The sequence below is a fragment of the Acanthopagrus latus genome, chromosome 20 (genome assembly GCF_904848185.1).
Source record: "Acanthopagrus latus isolate v.2019 chromosome 20, fAcaLat1.1, whole genome shotgun sequence".
NCBI lineage: Eukaryota > Metazoa > Chordata > Actinopteri > Spariformes > Sparidae > Acanthopagrus > Acanthopagrus latus.
In genome coordinates this window covers 16,697,612-16,720,899 of record NC_051058.1, presented here as the reverse complement: position 1 = coordinate 16,720,899, position 23,288 = coordinate 16,697,612, and the positions used below count along the sequence as shown (strand labels likewise).

The window sequence follows — 23,288 nt, the reverse complement described above, 5'->3', positions numbered from 1 at the left end:
CCGGAGCAGGACGCCCCAGGCTGGCTGGGCTGCAGCGAGTCGAGGAGCAGGTTGTTCCAACATCCCTGCACTTCATCTGTGGCATTATTACACAGGGCCACCCATAAGAGGGGGGAAAGCTTTACGGGGCCCAGTAGCTCCGGGGGCCCATGGAGGCCAGCAACACCAGTAATAGGGGTGTCATAATCTTCTGAATTCACACTTGGATTCGACTTTCAATCATGAAGTCATGATTTGACGTCAGACCGCTCTGATACAGTTAGACTTGTATCTGGATGTGAAAAGATTCACGGATCACTGGTTTTATGCCTTGACGAGGTCATTCACAATCTTTTTTTCTTGTCTTAAAATAAATACAGGTGTTTCACAAGAACACCACCACCTGCGCGAAGCAACTCAGCAAGTGTTTATGTAAGACAGAGGGAGCATGTCGCGCTGATTTGAGTAAAGCATGGGGGTCCAGGGGGTTTTCAGGGGTCCAGCCATTTCTGTGGGTACGTCTATCACTACATGGCACAACAAGTATAGAAGAGTACAGTGCCCAGCTGTGTCATGAAAGTGTTACAGAGGAGTCCTGTCATGATGAGACAAGGAGAGAGCAAAGAACTAAATATTAAATCCTCTTTCCTTACAAGTGTTTATTAGGTCATTTCAAGTAGAGAGGATGAGACTTGGAGTAGATGGAATAACTGATATTCTGAAACTGATAAGCACAGCTGAATTAAATAATGGGGATGCTTAACTGTCTGAGAAAGAAAGAGGGATTTTTACTACATCTCACCATTGATGACCTTTACCGTGGGCTCACACAGGGCTGCCTGGGAGAGGCAGCTGCTGTGTGTGATTGCCTATATTACTGCACCATGAGTGAAGCTGTGTGTGAGTGTGTGTGTGTGTGTGTGTGTGTGTGTGTGTGCGTGCTCTCACCGTGATGAGTAAAGAGATCACTGTGGACGATGTCAATCAGACAGTCCAGCTTCTGTTTCACCAGGCGACCCAGAGGAACCTTCAGGATGAACTCGGTGAACAGCTTGCTGCAGAGGCAGGAGGAGGACAACGAAGAGAAAAAAAAGGTCAAACTGATTGGACGTCTTTGGATGGTTGACTGCTTCCCATCACGAGCAATCATCCAAGATGCAATTAAAAAAAAAAAAAAGGTTCTGCGACACCCACACAGGTACTTCTCAGATATTCTGGCTCCAAGTTGGAGGATGGGAAAACATACAGCGAAAGACAATAGAGATATGTCAACCGAGCCTGAGGAACTGACCTAGGATGAACTCTTGAGACGGCTCGGTGGATAGATTTTGCTGGTTCTGATTGGATCAGAGGACAGCAGTTGATGTTTCAAAAATCAATAGCTCTGCTTCCACCCATGTCTCAAGCGAATTTAAAGGGAAGTTTGGCAAAAGATTTGAAAGACAGGATAAACAAAGCATAATCTCTTGAAAAGACAGCAGTATAGGCAACATCATGCATGGCTGTAATAAGCAGAGTAGAAGAAGTAGGATTTTATGTAACCACAAAGAGACAGAACATTTTTTTTCTAATCTATAAAAGGTTTCCTGACTAAATGCAGAGATCTTCACGCAGTATATAACCATATATATTCCTATTGAAATGGATGAAGCTGGGCTGAGCTATGAAAGATGATTTTTCTAAAGGTTCTTAAAAAGGTACTTAAAATTCTAGCTCCCCAACGGGTTCAATAAAACTGACGGTCGAGTCAGAGAAGTGTCAGTCAAGCACAGTGTGCACACCCACACTGTCCAGAGTCCTGAGTGTCTAATCAGCATGAATACATGAAAACACCTGTGTGGGTGTGCGCGACCTTCGACTCCAACGGTTGCTAGACTTAAAATGTCGTTTCCCTCTTTCACAAAGCTGTTGTCCAGAAGGATGTCTACTTCTATACAGCTTAATATACCAATGCACGCAACTAAATATTCCTGATCTGATTATTCATCTGCCCATCCGACACGCAGCAACATCAAATCACAAGCATTCAACAGTTTAAGAGCCCGAGAGATAAATCCGCATTCACGCACACACATAAAGCTGACAGTCTTTTTTTTTTTTTTTTTTAACTCAATGAGGAGGCCGGATGCTCGTTATGCTGGCAAGCTGAGGCTCAAGGAGGAGAGAAAAAGGGTTCTGGCAGGGGATGAAACACTCCCACCCCCCCAGGCTTCAATTTAGTCGCCTCCAGCTCAGCCGCTCAGCCAGGTCTGCGCTAACAACGGGAACAGCTGATGCCACCTTTGCTCAGGCAGGAGAAAAGAGCCAGGCCCTGTGATTTATGGCTAAGTGAATGGGTTCGTGAGGACCATGGCTCTCAGAATTAAAGCTGCAATCAAAAGCTTTCCTCGCGTCGTCTCCAACAACAGAAAAAGATGGCAGAATGTGCAGCGTTATTGCCGCCTCACGTCATTGTTGCTAGACTGAAAATTCCAACACATGTGGGGTCGAAGGCCGGGTGTGACCCAAAAATATTATCAGTCATTCTCAATGCCCAAGTCGTGGCTCTGCAATAGGAGTGCAACTAACAATTGTTTTCAATTAATCTGCCAATTACCTTCAGATTTAATTGAATAATTGCTTAGTCTGTAATATGTCAAAAAACTGTAAGAAAGTCCAACACAGGGTCTAAAACCCACAGACTCAACATTTACTGTCCTAAATGACAAAGACAAGAAGAGGAGTCTTTACATTTACCAGCAATTGATGACTGAAACGATTAATGGACTATCAAAATATAAATGTTTGGGTCAATTGACTAATCTTTTAAGATTTGCCCACAAGTCTGCTCATTTGTGTCTTCTGCTACATTTTCCTAACTCACTAAGTACGGAGAGAGTGTGTGGAGGTCGTCAGACAATTATCTTTGAAATCAAAATATGTAAAAAGGTTTCTGGTTAGAATTTTTTTTTGTGCACCTTATCATGAATGACATAGTTTCAAGAATGAACACTCTGAACATTTTGATTCGGCTGAAATGAAACAGAGTCAATGCCACACAGAGAAGGAGGTACTCCAGCAGGTTGAATGGAGAAGGAATCTGAGGGTAAAAAAAAAAAACTGAGCTGAGCAGAATAAGGCAGACAGGGCTGGTTGGGCTGAAAGACTGAAAGACTTCCACCGCTGACAAAAGACCTCCCCCCTCTCACCGAGGCAGTGATAGTGGCAGAGTGGCAGGGATCGACGGTGCTTTATGGCCCAGACTCTGCTGTGGAAATGGCTGCAGCCCAGGCACTGGACATAAGCAAATGGAAAGGAGGCTCCTCGCTGAGTGCTTTCAAATGAACAGGCGAAGCAAATTTCAAGGTCTGGAAGATACCCACATGTAGTGGTGCTACTTGGGTCAGTCTATGAGCTGCCAAAAGAAATAGCGTCAAGAGTGTTTCAGGTGTTAATGTGTGTTAAAATAATGTGCAGGAATACAAGGTTTCTGCCTGAGGAATGTGACTAAGCGGAGGACGACAGATCCTGTCAGCACGGTGTCTGATCTTTCGGGATGTATTTAGTAACTAGATGATAAACAACAGACTCGATCATCAAATAAAAAGTCTTTGCCAGGTGAAAAAGTACTGCTGGTTTTATTTCTCCCCCCATTAGTGCCACTTTTTAGCTTCAACGTGTAAAGCTTCTGAGCGCTGATGGGAGGATTTCAACCCTTGATTGCATGAATTATTCAATTACAAAGTACTATTTTTTAATCACTGATGTTCATTCTTCAAAAATCATGACAATAGCTTTTTTCCCCAAATCTGTGCAAAAAACACAATTCTGCCAATTGGACCAATATTTAGATAAAACAGGCTTATATTTAGTTACAATCGGAATATTATTCAATAGTGCTGTTTAAGTGTAAATTATCTCTCTTATATTTTGATTAAAACACAGCCTATGGTTGAATATAAATCTAAATAGGCGTAATGTACCCTTTAGCACATAAGATCCACTAGAATGGACAGATGTGTTTCCAGTGACTGAAACAAACCAAATTTGGAATATACATCACATCTGGTGAAAACTTTGATAATACAATGTCTCTGGGTGTGGGTGTGGCCTGGACTCTATAGCGCCCCCTATTGTAACACCCGACCTCCTACATGCACATACGCACATCCTTAGAACTTCAACATACAACTTCCTATCTCCGCCAAATTTCTCAGGAATGCAGAGGGTCTCCCCAATGGACACAGGAAGTTAGACAAACGATGACATGATATTTACTGGTTGTTTTCTCCGCATCATACACTACAACCTGACATGCAAACAACAGGTGAGCGCACAATCCGACGGCACAACAGCCCGACGTGTGCTGCTCGCAGCTTGAATTCTTTATGTGCTGCGTCCCTTCAACATTACTGATCAAAGACATCCAAACGGGGCCGAAAATCAAGGCGCACCCATGATGCATCTGTCACAAACATAATGTCCTCTCAGGTCTTATGGAGAGTTCTTTGGAACGATGACCCAAAAAACACATGAAAAGTTTTGGTCAAAAGGTAATGAATGTCTTCTGAAATTCAGTCCATTCCCTACTGAAAGAAGAAGTGCTGCATATGATGAGGATGAATCATCAACATCATCACATAGATAAAATCTAGTGCCACAGCGAAAATCAGCGTGTGATACTTCAGAAGTCATTTATCATTAAGACGAGCATGAAGCTACAGCAGATGACATTCACGCTTGACAACATTAACTGAAATGGACAATTGAGTGGAGCAGTCAGTGGGTTTCCACGGCAACCTGGGCATCTTTAACTGGTGTCCATCACAGTACGACGACTGAATGTTGAGTTGTTGGATAAAAACAGCCCGGTAGAGAGGACGCGAGCCATGCAAGAGGCTAATTGGGGCTTGCAAGTCTATATATCCCGCCATCTTGTCTGGGGGAAACATCTAAACATGTCATTTCTGATCCAAGCTTTAAAAAGACAACAACAAAGACAACAAAAGCAAGATTTTCTCCTTTCATTCTCTGGCAAAATGACATTCAAGTCCAATTAGAATATTTTCTAAACCTTTGCTTTAATGAGCTGCAGTGGTGCTCTTCAGCAACGCGCCGTCTGTTTGAGAAACTCACAGATGGATGCAAATTAAAGTCTCACCCGAAAAAAAAGAAAAGTTTATAAATAGGTACCAGAGAGTTTTATAATCTGCAGTGATGGCAAGCGCTCCTCTATCGCTGAACACCTGTGTGAGGCAGGTGCCTTTCTTATAACAACAGAGTATACAAATATGTAGTTGATCATATCAAATTACCTGAGTTCCTTTGGATCAAAGACCAGCTTGACGTCATTGACAATAGTGGGAACGTACTTCAGCGCAGCACCCTTAGGCAGAGAAAGAAAAGGAAATCATTGGCAGATCATTTTCAGCTTTGAGTTATTAACTGCAGTCATGATTGGTATTAGGTAAGCTACTCTATCCCACATTATGTAATACAGTATTGTTCAGATGTAAACGTGTGCTGTTGCGTGCCTAATTTAGCTTGATGAATCCGATTCTGTTTCTTCCTTTTTCTGTTTCATGGATGGAAATAGCTCCAGTTAAACAGTTGATCAAATAGCATTTAATTTTCTTTCCTTTGATGAGCAATGTATTTAACTGATATACCAGGAATTGTGGTTTTGGGTTTTAGTTTAGTCATTTCCTGTTTTAGGTGGAAAGTTTCCCCACCGTACTTTGCACTTCCTGTATTTGTCTTTATCGAGGTACAAAAGGTGTTCACAGGGACGTTTATTTTTTACGTTAATTCATTGCCAGGGCAGCTTTGCACACTTGACAAAAACAGGCCACACCCTCCAGCAACCACGTAAAAACATACTGGCTGCACCTGATTTGGACAAAATGGCCACTGGTGGTCACTGCTCTAGGTGTTTTGACGGACACCCCTGATTTGCATAAAGTAGTCACATTTTAACTTCATGCAAAGGAGGAGAAGGAGGAGGCAACGCGATGCACCGTCTCTTGAAACACGGAGAGCCGCTACCAGGATGCACTGCATGGCTTTTCTTTGCAGACGATGAATGTGAGCTGTGAAAAAGACACACGACGACCTTCACTCTTTTTCCTGCCTGTGTTTACCTCAGCTAAATTCAAGGACTAACCAATAATGAAACACCAGTTTCATTAGTTAATTAGCCTTGGTGTATTGAGTCTGTATGTGTTCCCTGACTTGTCGGTTTGTCTGTTGTGGTTCTTGTGTCACTTCGGTGTTTGCGTTCCTGCATTTATTCCCCACTATTCATTTGTTTTGTGCTTTGTTCAGTTTTGTATTTTTGTATGTTAGTGGATATGCTTCTTATCGACTTAACCTGAACTTTCTCACCTGCATGAGCTTTTGTTTTTATTTGATTCACTTGAATGTTTTTAAAGTCGTCTTTTTGTTTCAACTCTCCGTCTGCCTCGAGTTTTACATTTGGATCCTTTCTACTAAATCGCAACACTGTGTAGCCGTGCCTCATTATGTTCTTTCAGTCTCCCTGGGGGCAACTGGTGGTGTTAAGACTTGCAATAAATAAACCGGGACCAAAGGTAGATCTCTCTGCAATGATACCTCAGTAGATGAAGCCAGATGCAGATCTACATTCGCCCATCGATACGATAATGAAGTCATCAAGTGTGAGGCACCCAGTGGCTGATTGCAGAGCCATCCATTTATAATGGGGATGATTAACCGAGCCGACACTTCCCTCTCTAAGTGACTGCTGCTAAATGCGGGCCAAGGTGGATCGGGGTGTTTGTACGCTGTTTGTTTATACAGCATCTGTGCAGATTATAGCAGCAGTGCCAGTCTGTCTCATACAGGTCGATTAGCTGTACAGATGTAGCACACTGGATGTCACCTGCTACAATCCAGCAGTGGTTAACGTGCACAGGCTCTTTCTGTAAAAGACGTGGAAAGGACGGAATTAGCCACATTCAAAGGAATGAAAGCGAAGCCAAACTGAACTGAAGCAAGAGAAAATATTTTTTTTTCTGACTTCAAGGGAATGTAATGATGCAAAAGGAGATGAAAAGAAGAACAGTTTTTCGGAGCATCTGGATATAATCATGACCTTCAGATGGAATCCTGCTTTAATCTGCTCTCATCTCTGGATATTTTCAGCACTTTAATATGCAGAACTCAACACCTTAACCTGTCTGAGACTGAGAAAGGACTTCTAAAGGCGCTGTTTGACTTTGATTCACTTAGCATCTGTTTACCCCTTGAAGGAGCGATTGTAACAGAATGTCTTTTTGGGTTGGCGCTTTATTCTCAGCAATGATAAAGTAAACACCTGTTTTGTGTGTGTATGTGTGTGTAGGTGTGTGTGTGTGTGTGCGTGCGTGTGCGTGTGGTCAACTTCCACTCTAAGCATGGATGCAACACTTTATCATTTAGTTGTCAACTGAAAGTAGTTAAAAACTATTTAGATAATCAATTAATTGGCTTTGAGAATTTCTCAAGGCAAAATTATCCTGTTTAAAGTTTCTAAGATGTGAATATTTTCTTGTTTCTTTACTCCTCTATGACACTGTTACGGTTGTTGACATTACAGGACATTTACAGACGTCACTGTTGGCTTTGGGAAATACATCTTGTTATTTATTACATTTTTCTGGCTTTTACTAGACCGATAACTAATCGACTATTGGAGAAAATCTAACCTAAACCTAACTCAGACTCTCAGTGGAGTCGTGTCTCTTGCCCCTGCTCCTTCATGTGCCTCACAGTCACATGAAGCCCATCTGTGTGTTAGGTTTTACAAGTTTTTCGGCTCGGCACGTGTGTCGGTCTGTCCAGATGTTCATCAGGATTCAGACTTGAGCTACGATTGGACCGCTCATTAGCCTCCACCTGTCACAGTGCTTTCACAAGGTCGGACTTGGGAAGGGACCAGGATTCTTTGCTTTCATGCCCGTTCCTCAAGATCAGTTTTTAATTTACTGACAGTAAAGCTAATATCTCACCCAATTACACAGCAACTGACTCCTAATTGACTCCTGAGCCTCTCCTATGGTTGAGTGTGCACATGGATCTACTGTAGGTGTGCCAAGGAGCGTGTGCACTGTGATTATGTTATCTCTGAAAGCATAGGTGTGTGCACATGAGCGTGTGTGCGCATGTGCGGTCTCGAGGTTTGAATCTGCACCGAGTGGCAAAAAAAATATTTGCTCGTGTGTTTGTTTCAAGTGTGGAGCCAACGACTTTGGGGGTCAAGGAGAATGAAATGAAAACACAATGGAGAGAAGCTTAAAGGCGGACGGAGCGAGGCAGTGAAATAAATACCTTAAGGAGCAGCTAAAGAGCAGAAGGCCAGAGGAGCCCCAGACCACAGGACAGTCAAGGTCAGAGTGAAATGGAGAGAGATGAAAAAACACAAACACACATATAGAAAAGTACAAGACGACAGAACAAACATATAGAATGTGCAGCTGCAAGACTAATCTGAAAGACTATAGGGCTGCACAAAAGAGCTTTAACTTATCAACTCTATATGACTGATTAACCACAATGAGTAAAGAATTTGGACATGTACGATCAAAGATTAAGTAAAGAATCACTACCTCCCACAACCTCCCCTCAATAACCTACCCAAATTGTTGCTATGCTGCTTTTTGTATGGCTTCAATTAGCAACATGTAATGTGTGAATTTGTACACTTTCATAGGGGCTGGTAGGCAGATTTTGTTTCCCCTATATTTGAAGAATTTATGCTAAGCTAAATTAACCATCTAGTTACTGTGGCTTAATGTATTTATTACACAGACATAAGAGTGTTATCGATCTTCTCATCAAACTCGCAAAAAAAGCGAATGAGTTTTAACCTACTTAAGATGGCCTCTAAATTCCTAATGTCATCTTATGTGCAGCCCTAACAAGGTCACATGGAGAACTAATGAGAGAGCAGATCAGGGAGGGAGTGCAAAAGGTGAAGAAAGCACATTCTGCAGGACTTAAGAGAACGTTAATGAAACGAAGGGACCCTCGCATTTATGTTTAATAAGCTTCGTCTAACAAGACACATGCATCTCCAATTACAGAGCCCGTCATCCAAAGCAAATCACAGCAGATTTATTTACCCATTCACACAGCAGCACTTATTTACTATTCACGCAGCGGCAGATACTTCTTGGCAGGGGGTTTGAGTGATGGCATGCAGTTGGATGAGTGCGATAGTCGGCCTACCTTCACCATGCCAGTGTTCTCTGAATTACTGTTCATCATTTCATTAAAGGATGTGAAAAGGTTCCTCAAGGACTCCATGAAGTCGGCCTCCCCTTTGTTCTCATAGAGCCTGGGAGAAGATGAAGTAGAGAATTACATTGGCAGATGATCACAAGGCTGTTGTTTGTTTCATCCCTGCGTAAACAGCCCCGCCCGTGCTGGATGTGACAGGAGTTTGATGCTTCCCTGTTAAATCATTAAAAGCAGCCAGCAGAGTGGCCTGTGTGTGTTATCAATGCAAATATTATTGGATCAGAACCACAGACATCACTCTTGCTGCCAGCCAGATTAGCATTTAAAACAACGTGACAAGACCCCGCAGCACCTGCCTGCTGTCGAGCGGAAAACAAAAATCAGAAAAATTAATGATCTATGCTAATGACTCCCCTGGAATACTACACGAGGAACAGAAAGCAAACATCAGGGTTCAGTGACTTTACTTTCTAATCTTTCCTGGACATAGTATTTATGTTGCCTCTTCGGCTGGTTTGTTCATGTGGCGCCAATGCTGCCCAGCGACTGTAGTGGCTAAAAGCCAATTATCATAGAGGAGAAAAAGAAAGAAAAACCCCACATCCCACAAATTCTAAGTGCATGGAAAACACAAAGCAGGACTTTCCTCCATAATCCCCCCCAAAAAATGCAAATGCCTTTCATTCCCTTAATCTCCACAAACTGGGTATTAACTACAAATGAGCCATGTTGTGCTTACGACAAAGTGTCAACCACTCTGATTTAAAAAGACAAAAAAAAAATAAAAATCAGGCAGGTCAAAGACGGGTGAAGTGCTTTGATTGCTCCCACCGCTTCAGATTTCAATGGATTTCTTCCAGAGAGGTGGGTTTTGTGGTGGCACAATCTCTCCCGGGGCTGCGGGTATTACATGGTCCAGGATAGTCACTGTTGAGGGCTTATAGAAATCATGGGATTAGAGGCATCCATCTCATGGCTCCCACACAACAACAATTACTAAAAGCTGCCTCTCACCTGCAGCACCTAGGAAGCAGATTGAGCTCTGGACAGCCACCCCACTTTCCAGTCGCAGGGGGAATGTGTGTGATTATGGTGTCCGGTCTGCCATTTCATAGAAATCTTCCATGAAAAAGCCAAACGTGCTTGTGTTGCCTTGATACTTTCCTTGTCAGAGCTGCATGAAAGGCTTCGGCAAAGTCAAACTCAACAACAAAGGCCCGACAGAGCTGATTTTGGCAACCAACAAAAAGCCAGTCTTCAATGACAACAACACAGACAGCATGTCTGCTCTGAGGCTACGCTGCAACAGGAACCACTCAGCACACACTGTGAACATGGACGGCTCGACAAGTGATGTAGCCGTCGCCTGATGTGTGAGGTAAAGGACGCAGCGTCCTCTAGACATCGGACAGAAAACCAATCAAACTCTGCACACTCAATTAGACCAGGATCATACATCAGCCCCTCAGCCGCCAACAGCTTCTTTCCATGGGCCCTACAACATTATCATCCATTTTACTGCCCCGCAGCCAATTAAAAATACATCCAGTGAAATGACCTCACCCTAAGACCATCCACTTTTAACCTGTTTCAACTTTATTCCAAAGCAGCAGCGAACTACAATCAGTGTTGCACAGAACATTGATTCTGTTACTACACTGCCTATGTCTCGCCTTAAATGTCCTCAGAAACATTACCACACTAGCTGCAATGGAGAGAGACAGTGAACTGGATATGGCCGCCACATTGTTCCCGTATCGTGAAAATGGAAGCTAAAAAAAACCCTGATCATGCTGGAAAACAAAATAATTATCTGGTGGTACATTTCTTTAAGGAAAGATAACAATATGGAAATGAAATATATTTATAAACTAACAGCATTCCATTCAGTCAATATATGAACAGACTTATTTGACAAATTGTCTGACCCATTGCATATCCTCCATGCCGAGTGTGAGCTCTTGCCCTCTGGCAGACGATACAGAACAGCCCAGTTTAAACATCACCATTATAAAAACTCATCTGTGCCTACCTCAATTAAGATTTTAAATAATTCAGCTCGAGGCTGCAGTGATTGTGCAATATCTCATGACAGCATCATCGCTGGTTGTCCAATTTGTTAAATGTGTAGTACAGTACTGTACTGTGCAATGTGGGTAACTTCTGTTGATAAGTGTGGCATGTGCTGCTCTGTTGATTTGTTTGATTGCTATTGTCTCCACTGTGGAGGCAGTTCTGTGTGCACAGCATGAGTCCAAGACAAACTCGTATTTTATAATAACGAGCTACACAGAAACAAACAACACAATACGTTCACGTCATGTGCGTTGGGACATACTGGTTGAACAGAACTCTGGAGCGGACGATGAACTTGAAGATGTACTCCAGAGCCTTCATGGCCTTCAGCAGCTGCTCCGTCAGCTTCTCAGCGTTGTCCACGTAGTTCTTCAGGACTTTGGTCAGCTTCCTTCAAACACAATCATACAGAGGAAGGGTCTGACAAATCTGCTAATAACAAAATGTGATAGAATTTCACAAACGCGCCAGGGACATTTTAATGACAAGAGGGTAATTGACTCACGTGTAAGCCAGCGTGGCGCTGAAATGCTTTCGGATGTAGGTCTCCAGAACGGGGTTAAAGTGCTGGAACTTTCTGTCGGCTATAAGCCCAATTATGAACACCTGTCAGAGAACAAAGACAAGTTCATTAAAATGTAAACCACATGGCCCATAATGGGGAAGGAGGAGGAAAAAAAACGCCCGTCAAAAGATTGAGAAATTAAACGGGATTGAATTTGGGCAGAAAGTCATTTTCTCTCAAATCTAATCTAGGACACCCGACAACAACGTTTCTACCTCCTCTCTCTGAAAGGAAAACTGCTCTTTGGAGATTCTGCCAGGTGCTATGTCAACTCATTGGTTACAAATACTCAATTTATTACTTGGTATCACACCTTATTCACAAGCAACAAAGAACTGTTTGCGAGCTACAATATGCAGACAGTAACACGTTTTCTATTGTTTTGGCTCTGGTTATATAACACATGGGAAATAAAATGAGAGAGCAGCTGAGGTTAGTTCGGTGTTGGAGAAAGTTTAAACTCCAGCAATCGATTTTATGAACAAAAATGTATTATATTATCTTATCAAAGCTTTAAGTCAACCCCTGGATTCATTTTTTTTTCATTACAGATCCAGTGTGGTCAAGTAAAAGAACAGAATAACAAAAATAAATGAAAGCCAAAATACTTGTGGACAGCACTACAGTGCTGTGTTTACAGAGATGCAGTTAGGTGTCTCAGCTGAAGCACTCTCCTCCGAGGCATAGCCCTGACACGCACTCAGCATTCCTGTGGGGAGCTAAGGTGTGTAACAAAGAGAAGATGTCCTTTTTCTTCTCTTGCACAGATTCTATTTGAAATTATTACCCACTCTTTGTTGCCCGGATACACAATGCTCAAAACACAGTACATAAGAAATCTTTATGATGATTGTACAATATTTTCATGATCCTCTGATTGTTAACTGTCTTCTCCAGAAATTAGCACTTTATCCTCACAGTAAAGTGTCAGATCTTTGAAGAGGAAGAGCTGCAAATGATCGACACAAACGAACAAAAAGGGCCAGCGCGCAGAGCAGAGATGTCTGTCAAAACAAAAGCATATGAAGGATCCTGCAACGTAATGTATTTGTGTCTGAGCCACGAAGGCGTCTCAGTGTTTATCCCCTGCTGACAATAACTGTCAGCTTCTGTCCTTACCAAGGCATCGAACACCAGAGTATCAAACGTGTCGCTGTCAGAGTTCTCCATCATGATGTTGAAGAGAGCGTCCAGAGTGTCCTGCAGGAACTGGAATGACAAGATGCACAGTATGTCACGGCAGGCCGACAATACAACATGGCGACAAAACATGTTTATGAAAAGTCTCGGTCTTTCACTGCTCTACTGAATCAACTCAAACTGATGATAATTTCAACATCTAGCCAGAGAGACAAAACTGAGAAATGATATCTGTCATGTTTAAAGGAACAATGAATAGATAGATAAGAAAAATAAAAAATAAGTTGGTGTCACAAAGAGAGAATTGATGAAAACTATTAGCAGACTGCAAATTGATCACATGCTGTGAATAACGATGGGTAAAGACCAGACGAAGAGGAGGCTTGTTGTGGAGCAATGATTCGTTCCTGCAGCATCGTCGTTGCACACTTTTTTTTTTTACAAAGACTTAATAAGCTGACAAGTACACAGCTGTTGTAACAGAATTTTCCATAACACCATTAATCGGGGAAAGTATTCCCATTCTGATGTGCATACCTGTAACCACGGTTACCAAATGATTTCATCACTCATATTGATCGATAAAAAGATCGCTTGCTGAACAGTTCGCGATCAGCAGGTGGATTTATTTGTAGGAATTGTGCTTAAAAAGGCAAACCAAGAACAGTGAGACAGACCTGAGTTTGTTTTGCGAGAGGGGGATGTGCCAGTGAGTATTCTGGGGTTCATGTAAAATTTTGAGAATTCAGCCTTTCATTCAGATTGTTGAGCTGGTGTTGTTTGTAGTGGAGGGTGTGGTGTTACATTCAGGACAGGTGGAATGTATTTTATTAATTCTAGTGCTTTAATAATTTACTTTTATTGACGACAGCTTTTTATTTCTGTATTTTATCTATGATAGCATTTTGTTTATGTATGTTGTCTGATTGATTTTGACCTGGTCATTAATGCTACATGCTGAACAAACATCCCAATGAGAGCTGGATGATACAATTCAAATCATCATCATAATATTGATATTATTAAAATGCTGATAAGGAGAAGAATCAGTTGAAAGTTGAACAGTAACACTGTATTCTTGTCCAGGGCTAAATCCAAATATCGTGAATGCAACCGTGTTTAATATGAACCCATATCATTTGTACGTGAACTCCTGCTCTGCCAGTGCTCCCCATTACGCACCCTTTACCGCTGTTAACGCGAGCCAGTATAGCTCCATGAAGACAGTAATCATTTCCCTGTCAGCAGCTCCTCAAGAAACACTAACTATATACACCCGTCCTCTCTGGGGAAACATGCTCCATTTACTCAGCCCATTCTGAGGCACAGTGAAAACAGATGTAAAGGTGTCGGAAAACAGAGCTGTCGCTCTATACTGTGCTTCATCTGTCATCGGGATGGATGAGATTCATCACGCTCTCAGTGGCAAAACAAACCAATCGTGTGCGCGCTGTGCGGAGTCTGAAGCACCATTCAATCTGGCAATGCACGACAGAGGTGAGCTCTGTTTACTCAGACACAGCACATCACATCAGGGGGATGGGGAAGAAAAAGGGAGGTATTATGATAACATCACACCTGGGAAGCCTATAAAATACTAGATTTATGTCATGTCTTCATCCAATATTGGTGTATGATATCGAATATACAGTCGACATCCATTACAGTATGTACAGTTTTGATAACATGTCCTAGAAAACGTTTCTAATTGCACACCGACAGCCTTGCAGTGCCTTGTAGAATGAAGCACTAATGTGGCGGTGATAATAATCACACCCCTGTGGTTTAATGAACTGGTCCAGCTGTGTTTAAGCATCTATCTGGCCTGATCAACACTGTCTGAGTAGAAGGACTTGATCTGGATACACCGCACTCCGCAGGCCCCCCCTCCCTCCAAACCAGTTCATGCAAAACTTTATCTGGAGGATGATTTTATTCATCTGCCCCTTGCTGAGCACTTAAAGGGCCTCTGCCCAAGACGTCTGACAGCAGGTCAACTCTTCCTGTCCTGTACCCTGCGTGCGGTACTCATCGGAAACATTTATTCAAAAAAAGAAATCAAGAAAAGGAAACTTGTTTGCTCTGACAGGCAGTGAAATCATTTGGAAACGTGTTGCTAGGAAGCTGTGATTCTCAAGAACACTAACATGTAAGTCACAGTCTTTTTTTTGGGGGGGGGGGGGGGGGGTTTATTCATCTGTATCCAGGCTAAATTTTCAAGGACACAATCATCTGTTAAAATCATCTGTTTTTGATGGCACCAGACAAAGTGTTAGTAATCATCAGCTGCACGGATGACTTTCTGACCTTGACGACCTCACCACCTTCCACCTTCATCAGCTGACGGAGGTTCTGCTGCAGCAGGCTGGTGTTGGAGCGCCATTTCAGCAGGCCAAGAAGGTCCACTGAAAACACACAAAAACAACAAGGAGTGAGTTAGTCCTGCCTGTGGAAATACAGTGTGAGGAGCGATGGAGAGGCACCGACAAGTGACAATTAAAAGCTGAAGATCTGAATTTAATGTGTTGGTGTCAGTCATTTGTTAAGTTGTCCCCGCCACGCACACATACACAAGTGAGTTTATAAATGTTTCAAATATAGCACAAGTCATTCAATTAGATTCCTCATTTTAATGGCGGAAAATTAATTTAGGCACAACGGGATGAGTCATGATGCGATTAATCACACACAAGGGAGGGCTAGTTATGACCAACTTTGGCAAATTATCAAATCGGGAGCTTTAAAAACGCACTCATGTGGATTTGTTAAAGCATCGTGACAGCAGCCCCGTGGACGTCAGTCAGTTCTGCTCTGAGGACGGAAGACATTTGTTTTTTTTCAAAAAGGTGCCGACACAGACTATTGAGACACATCAGTCAATCTAGAGGACAACTTCACCAGTTGTTAACGTCAAGATGAGTTTCCCACTCTGCCTGGGAAACAGGTGTCTAAAGTGTTCTGGGGCTCTAATGGAGTGTTGTCAAACCAAGGAGGTGTCATCAGAGCTACCTTGTGTGGAGACTAGGGATTAGTCACAACCCTGCCACTGTTGCATTGATTCTTTTATGTGCAGTACTACAAGCTGTAATTTGTTTTTTTTAAAGGTGCATTATGTAGATTTAGGGAGGAATTTTTAATCGGGGGAGAGTTTGTTTATTCAGTTTGTTCAGGCATGAAGTCATGCCTAAAACTGAATAAAAAAACTCTCTTTGTTTTCATGACTGAATAGACAAACTGACATTGAAGGACAACAGTTTCATACCGTCTTGCTTTTTTTTTTTTTTTGTATGTGGTGGACCCTGCCACCTTTCTAGCTTCAAACAGTGTTCAGGGGACCTATTTTTTTCTTGTTTATTCAGTTATCGAAAAGATAAATGTTTGACTTTGTGTATTTGTGTCATTAACATTACTAGCACCAAACAGCGTAAGACTTAAGACTTTTCTTCAGTCCAAAACTTTAACATATACCATTGACAATCATACAAAAGTAAGAAAAGCAGCAATGTGTTACATTGTAGCAGCTAGAAGCAGGAAATGTTTGGACACTGATAAAGCTTTTCCACTGTTTTCCTTTCCTGCAGTGCTTTCAATAGATTCTTGTGCATGTAAAAGATCTGGAAAGTTATAAAAGGTCAATGTCCGCACCAATAGTAGCGCCTCTCTCCCACAGAAAACACTGCTCCTGAAGCGCCTCGTAAGTCGTTCCACCTTTAATTCTGTGACTTTGTGACATCACACTATCCCACCATGTCACATATCTGCATGATTTATGCCAAGCAGCTAGTTTGGTGCAGAAGAAAATATTTAGCATGGCTGCTCTGTTGTTGTTGTTTGCAGTGCTGGCTCAGATGTGTGTGAGCTGACCAATCAGAGCAGACTGGGTAGGTGGGGGGGGGGACTTAAAGAGACGGGAGCTACACTTTAGTAGCTTTGGACAATATGGGAAAACTGATATTAATTTTGAGCGTTAAAACATTTAAAACCTATTCTAGCAGTAATTCTAAATAAAAGCACAACCTTTTATTCAAGTCCAGTCCAGTCTTCAAGTCTAACCTTCTCATATCAGATCATGATCCTTATTTGTCCTAACTCCCCTCAGGCCTTCCTGGGACCCTCACTCCTGGCTGCTCCCTCGCCCCCCTCACCATGCCCGATTGGCTATGGAAGAGTCGATCAGGCGTGGCGACACCGAGCTGGATGCCTATCATCCGCAAACCTGACAACCCATCCTGGCTCAGTCGCAAGACCCCTGTCAAAACTACCAGGGATCCCCTCCCCAAGGAGAGGTATTGAAAATTGATGGTTTAACACCTCAGAAGGACAAATGGAATGAAATGAGAATGAGTCACCAGGCAGCTGGTCCCACTGGGGGGCACTACTTGTAGAGGCCACACTGTTTAGCGCATGGGAAAGTGAGGATGGGCAGGATGGGGTGGGATCTGGTCTGCCTAGGAGTTACGAGTGCCTTCGACAAATAACATCTGCTCAAGAATGGCTGTCTTTGCAGGCAGCCGAATTCAAAAGCTACAAAACTGGCAGACAGAGAGCGGTGGAATAATTATTTCTGGGAGAATAGGTTACATTGTCAGTGCACAACTGAAATGCAAAAGACTTCACACATTACCATTTGAATGTTTGTTTACAGCACACGCTGTCTGACAAGAGCATTTCATTGCTAATCTTTTTACAAGCAAGTAGTTTGAATAACTTGTTCTTTCATCTTCAACAGTAACAACCTTGTGTTTGGATATAATAAGTGCAGGCTTTGTCAGCACCGTGATGCAAGAAAAAGTGTGATATTACTAATACTTTTTTCATGAAGTTTTCTTTTTTTTCTCTCTGCCGACCAAGGTAGGAACAGGATGTTAATACATCTTTCAGCAGGCCAGGTCCTCTCTCCCAGCACTGCTGTCATTAGAACTCGGCTTCTCCTCCAGCCTGCGTTTAGTGAAGCACACTGCAAATACCCAGGGAAGAGCCAGCAGCCACTTCACACGAGCTCCCAGCGCCGGGAGAGCGCCTGCATAAATCTAGCTTAATTAAAAAGAGTGTTTCATCTTGGGTGTGGGGATCAGGGATGAGGTGTCATGTGTATGAAGCGAGCAGTCTGTTGCGAGGGGCATTCAAGTGCCGTTTTCCTCCCCTTTGGCTGAGTTAGTCTTCTGGTTGAAACGACTTTGGAGCAACCAGCAAGGCTGAGGTGAATGTGAATTGAGCCCATGATGTAAATTCTAGACACACTCGTCAACCAATATGCTGATTTTTTTTTATTTATTCATTTTTTTTATTTTACAATTAACCAACTCATTATGTGTCCCAGAAATGATGGAAAATATACTTTGCAGTATCCCAGATAACCAACGTGACATTTCAAATAGCTTTATTTACCAGTGGTCAGTTTGCATCATGACTGTGTTCACCTGTGAAGGAATTTTGACCAAATGAGAGGAAAGGTGTTCTACATTGTCCCACCAACACTCCAAAACCCACCAGGTTCATTTGCAGGGATAAACCAGAAAAAAGAGGCACATCTTCACAACCGAAATAGTAAAAAGGGTTCAAATATTTGGTATATAAATTTTTTCTCCCTTGGATGGTTACTCAAATAGTTGGTGGGAGGGAGAAATCTTCACACACCTCTGAAGGTCCCAATATCCCCAAATAATTTGAAAATAAATCATTTACACCCTCAATGCACAATGGAGCATGGACATCACTTCGGATGAGATGTGAGCTAGTGCTTTTAGCAGCTAAAGTGATGATTGTTGATGAAAAAAAAGGGGTATAGATATTTACTTTTCAAATGTATTTGGGGACTCACAGCCTCCAATGACTTAGATTCTGCTGGAAGAGCTTTTTGGAGCACTTAAATTAATTTTATCATTATTATCATCATTATTGTTGGGTAGTTTGTTAATTCTTTGACATAGCTTTTCAACAGTTTAGAAACATTGGGACTTGCTTGTGATTTAGATCAAATAATTTTAGTCAAATTTCTGCAACTACAAAACACTGCTGGATGAAGAGGTGTCTGGAATTATAATGAAGAAATCACAGCAGAAAGTCAAGTTGAAAAAAACTTGAGTGGAGGGTGACTGAGTGATTGAGTGACTGAGCTGCCGAGCGAGTTATCTGTTTGGGTGGAAGTTTAAAAGAGGTTCTGGTTTTTAATAAAAGCAGGCAGACTCTGGCAGAGTCCGAGCTAGATTCGCCCAGCGTTGCTTTATTAAAAGAACTCAAACCTTTTTTCCTGCAGCTTTGGCGTGGGAGGACATATCCCAGACACACACACACACACACACACACACACACACACACACACACACACACACACACACACACACACACGTGCACTTGTGCAAACACACACATTGAAACCTCTGTGCTTAATCAAACTCAGAGTGTAGTGATGAGGTGGTCTGATCCCCAGGCTCCTATTGGTTCCTTGCAAATTACCACCACTGAGAACCAGGTAAATATCAGCAGTGGAGCTTTTCTGTAGGACCGAATCATCTCACCAGGATACTGCTCCGTATCTCACACATGAAGGCAGAAATGTGGACCAACATGGAGAGATCCATTTGGATCTAAATACTGTCTGTTTGAGCCACTAACATTATTTCTCTTTCCAGTGTAATCAGTGTGTGCAGGTTCTGCCTCCATAACTGCTCATCCACCGACTCCACCACCCACTGAGCGGAGCAGGAAGGAACACATGAATGTATTTAAATGACATCTTACACCGCAGACTCAACCTAATAACTCTCAAAGGGAACATTACTGTAACAACATGCAACGCTCCCCCCCTCTTTTGCACAACACAGTCGGCAGCACTCCATCCTTCAGGGGTCCACAGTGACCTCATTACTGAGGCTTTATGGACATTTATCGTGCATGCTATCTGGGCCACATCCAGGAGAGTGACAACGGAAAATCTACTTCTCTTGCCCTGGCATGTCTTTGTCGAGACGGTGAAAAGATTTACCGCAAGGTCACACGAGGCCTCTGCATTAGTATGGCGGCTGGCAGAGCGAAGATTTCCGCTGCAGTTCAATGCGGACTGAGAGCTGCTGCGCTTCTTCAAAGCCGCTGTCAGGTGAAAATCCCAAAAATGTTTCCAAAAACGTCAGCACATCAAGGTCAACAACCAAGTGTCTTTTTTTTTTTTTCATTCAAACATACAAAAAGGTGCTGAGATGGTTCCAGAAGTGCAAGAGGCGTAAAACTTTTGCAGCTCAAACATTCCTGTAATGTGAGTGGAGACACTGAAGTCACATTCCCTGATGTTTACAACCTCTGAGTGCCGTGTTGTTCTCTAAAGGATAATTCTAATTAATTACAACCTGATGAAGTCCTCCATCTAAGTTTCATGGAAATCCATTTAATTTTTATGTTATCCTGCTGACAACTTGACCTCAACTTGACCTCATGACCTCCCTGGCGGTGATAATTACTGACATAAATATGATCTGTTGAAATAAAATGAGAACATAAAATGGTTGCTGATTTTATTTCCTGTTCCTGAAAAGAGAAGTGTATCATCTTGAGCTTCAGAGGGGGAAAAAAGGGTTTGTGTTGGTTCTTTTTGCTGCTTCAATTAAATAATTATTCAGTGAGCACTGCGAAAAGACCAATGCAACTTAATTTGCCTCGACAGCACACTCCAAGCATTTCCTTTCACTCTGCCTCGCTTGACTATTCAGAATTATCTTTGCCGGTGCCATGAATAAAAACATAAGGACATGATGCACTCCTTTATTTAAAAACAGGGTGTTGCTTTGGGCGAGTAAAACAATTAATTCCAATTCCAGTCAAAGTGAGCCTGCGGTCAATCTGTCCCTTCTTCATTCTCATTCCAGGGCTCTCTGTGGCCTTAAAAACACCGAGAGGAATGAGGAAGCTTTCATTTTGGCTCTTATTAAAGTGGTGACTCAGTTGTGCATTAAGAAAAAAATGAAAGAAAGAACGCGTGATGCTCAATGCATCAAGCGCAGAGGAAAGCAACGCTGACATTTAGGATGGGTCTGTTTAGAGTAGCTGTGAAATCAGAGCTGACCAGTCACATAAAGTAGACCGGCTCTTCACACGATCCACACTGAGATGTCCATGTCTGCGATTTATAAACGTTTACAAAAAGGGAAGGGGATGCACAAGAGGCTACAATCCAAACAATCCAGAGATGGGGATTTCCTTAGTTTAATAAGTGTAGATCTTCTGAGCATCCTGGGGGGAGAAATACTCCTCCTGATTGACGGCAGTAAACAGAGGAGCAGAGCTGTCCTCTGCTCAGAAGTGATGGACTGAAATCTACTGACTGACAGGAGAGAGCTGAGGAAGAGAAAGTAGGTTAGAAGGAGAAAAGGATGAAAGCGGGGACCAATGTCAACCAAGTATAGGACACGTGTAAAGACCAGGTGGAAGGTGCGACGGGTGGCAGACGTCCTGGAGTCCTACTTTAAGTGATGTATGTGCACCTCTGCACGGATAATCTGTCTTTCAAAGTCGGAGGCTTTGGCCCAAAGCTGGTTTTGAAATCCAGGGTCTGCTAAAATGCTTGAAAAGTCTCCTTTTGAAGTAAATGCGAGAATGATTACTGCTGAAATTAATGCCTCTCGGGCCGCACATAAGCAAATGTACACAGGTCCCTAGTTAACACACTGCTTTCTGACTTAGACTGGGGACACATGTCTTACAGGAGACAGTGTCAAATGAAGGAAAGATGAACAAGAATTTGATATGGGTCATGGAAACAACATATTACATATGGTTATTTCAAATTAGGCCTCATTCCAAATGCAGCATTTTCCAGTTAAGACATGAGAAAAGCTGATATCATTAGTTTTTCGGAGCATTAATATGACACATTTATAGCCCATTTAAAATCTGTAATGAGGTGTTTTAAAGGCAGTTTGTTACTGACAGTAGCCTTTTAGTTCTGTGCATGGATGAAGGTACACGGCCAAACTACCCCGCAGTTATCAAAATAAATCCCACACTTGTGGTTGGATGGAGAAACACACCCGCTTGGATATCAAAATGTTTTTGGACATATATTTGGCAAATATCACAGCACTGACATTTTCAAGAGGGCAGTTGAAGGAATAAAAAAAAAAAAAGTAGGCTGCTATTGAAAGGTTGAAAGGTCGGACGAGTCTGGCACCGATGGAAAATGTAGGAAAATGTAGAAAAAATAAAGTTTGAGAAGAAAAAGAGTTTTTTTTTCTAGCCGCAAGAATCTAACAGCACGGGGACGCCTTGAGAAAAGCGTGTCACCCAGGTTTTTGTGTGGCTGCTATGTTTTTTCAGAAAAAAAGGCTTTAATTAGACCTGGCAAGACACATCACTCTGGCAACCAGGAAAATGGAGAAGAAGCTTGTTCACGCTGCGTCGGTCTATCGTGTGCATCAACTCAGACAGAGCAGCCTATTTGTGGTGAGCATCTGAACACTGCATAATGCTTGTGAGTTTCCTTCATCGGCAACACAGCGCTACGTAGAATCATGTATTATTTTTACATTTGGTTTCCGTCGTTCTGCTGTGAGTGTTTTGCTAAAAAGCGAGCCCCGGCTCTTGCTGAAGAAGTGTGGATGCTGTTACCGTTCTGCGTGAGCTTGGTGGAGCAGACCAGGGTGGCGATCTGGAAGGAGTCCTTGCTGATGGTGCAGTTGCCCAGGTTCTGGGTGTTTTTCCCGGTGGCGGAGTAGCCCTTCTCCTCCAGCTCCAGCTTGGTGGCAGGCAGGTTCAGGTACAGAGACAAGTCCTCCAGCTTCTTTGCCTCCGCCTGGTATTCGGGGATGAGACTTATCAGCGCGTTACACAATTCACAACAGAGCTAGCTCAGGGATCTTTATCAATTTCTTCAAATGAATTGACATCTGTACCTGCTGTTTGTACTGTAATGCAGTGTTAAGTTCTTTCACTGCATTTTTTGTATTCAAGTACCTTGGGTGCGGCTTCACCGAACAAGTTTATTCTGACTGTTGTTACACAAGAGAATAATAACAAAACTCACTGCCAAACAGCCTTGACTGACAAAAGCAATAGAAAAATATAAGGGGAAAGAAAAATCTAACTGGGAATTTTTCTCACATTAAACTTTTTAATTAACATAAATAGGCTCCGCAACGCAAAGGTGTCATTATGCAAGGGATTTTAATTGGGAAGTAATTTTATTTCACTGTGGGGGTTGACGCATACCGACTACACAAGCCTCCATAGAAGGCAGTGAAGCTATTATCACGTCAGCTTATAAAACGACAGGCCAATTTTTCACCTCGGATTTATCTGCGCTGTGGCGATGTTCTCGAGG

General features: G+C 42.5%; 1 protein-coding gene across 1 annotated transcript in view; it reads right to left on the bottom strand.

Annotated features, from left to right (window-relative positions):
• Positions 1–23,288, bottom strand: part of dock1 (dedicator of cytokinesis 1) — a 200,750-nt gene that overhangs the window by 129,930 nt on the left and 47,532 nt on the right. Inside the window, exons 18-25 of the mRNA XM_037081415.1 lie at positions 22,577–22,760; positions 15,287–15,384; positions 12,959–13,048; positions 11,780–11,880; positions 11,537–11,665; positions 9,187–9,295; positions 5,274–5,344; positions 928–1,034 (exon numbers count right to left, since the gene is read on the bottom strand). Of these exons, the coding sequence (XP_036937310.1) occupies positions 928–1,034; positions 5,274–5,344; positions 9,187–9,295; positions 11,537–11,665; positions 11,780–11,880; positions 12,959–13,048; positions 15,287–15,384; positions 22,577–22,760 (889 nt within the window). The remainder of the gene's footprint in view (positions 1–927; positions 1,035–5,273; positions 5,345–9,186; positions 9,296–11,536; positions 11,666–11,779; positions 11,881–12,958; positions 13,049–15,286; positions 15,385–22,576; positions 22,761–23,288) is intronic.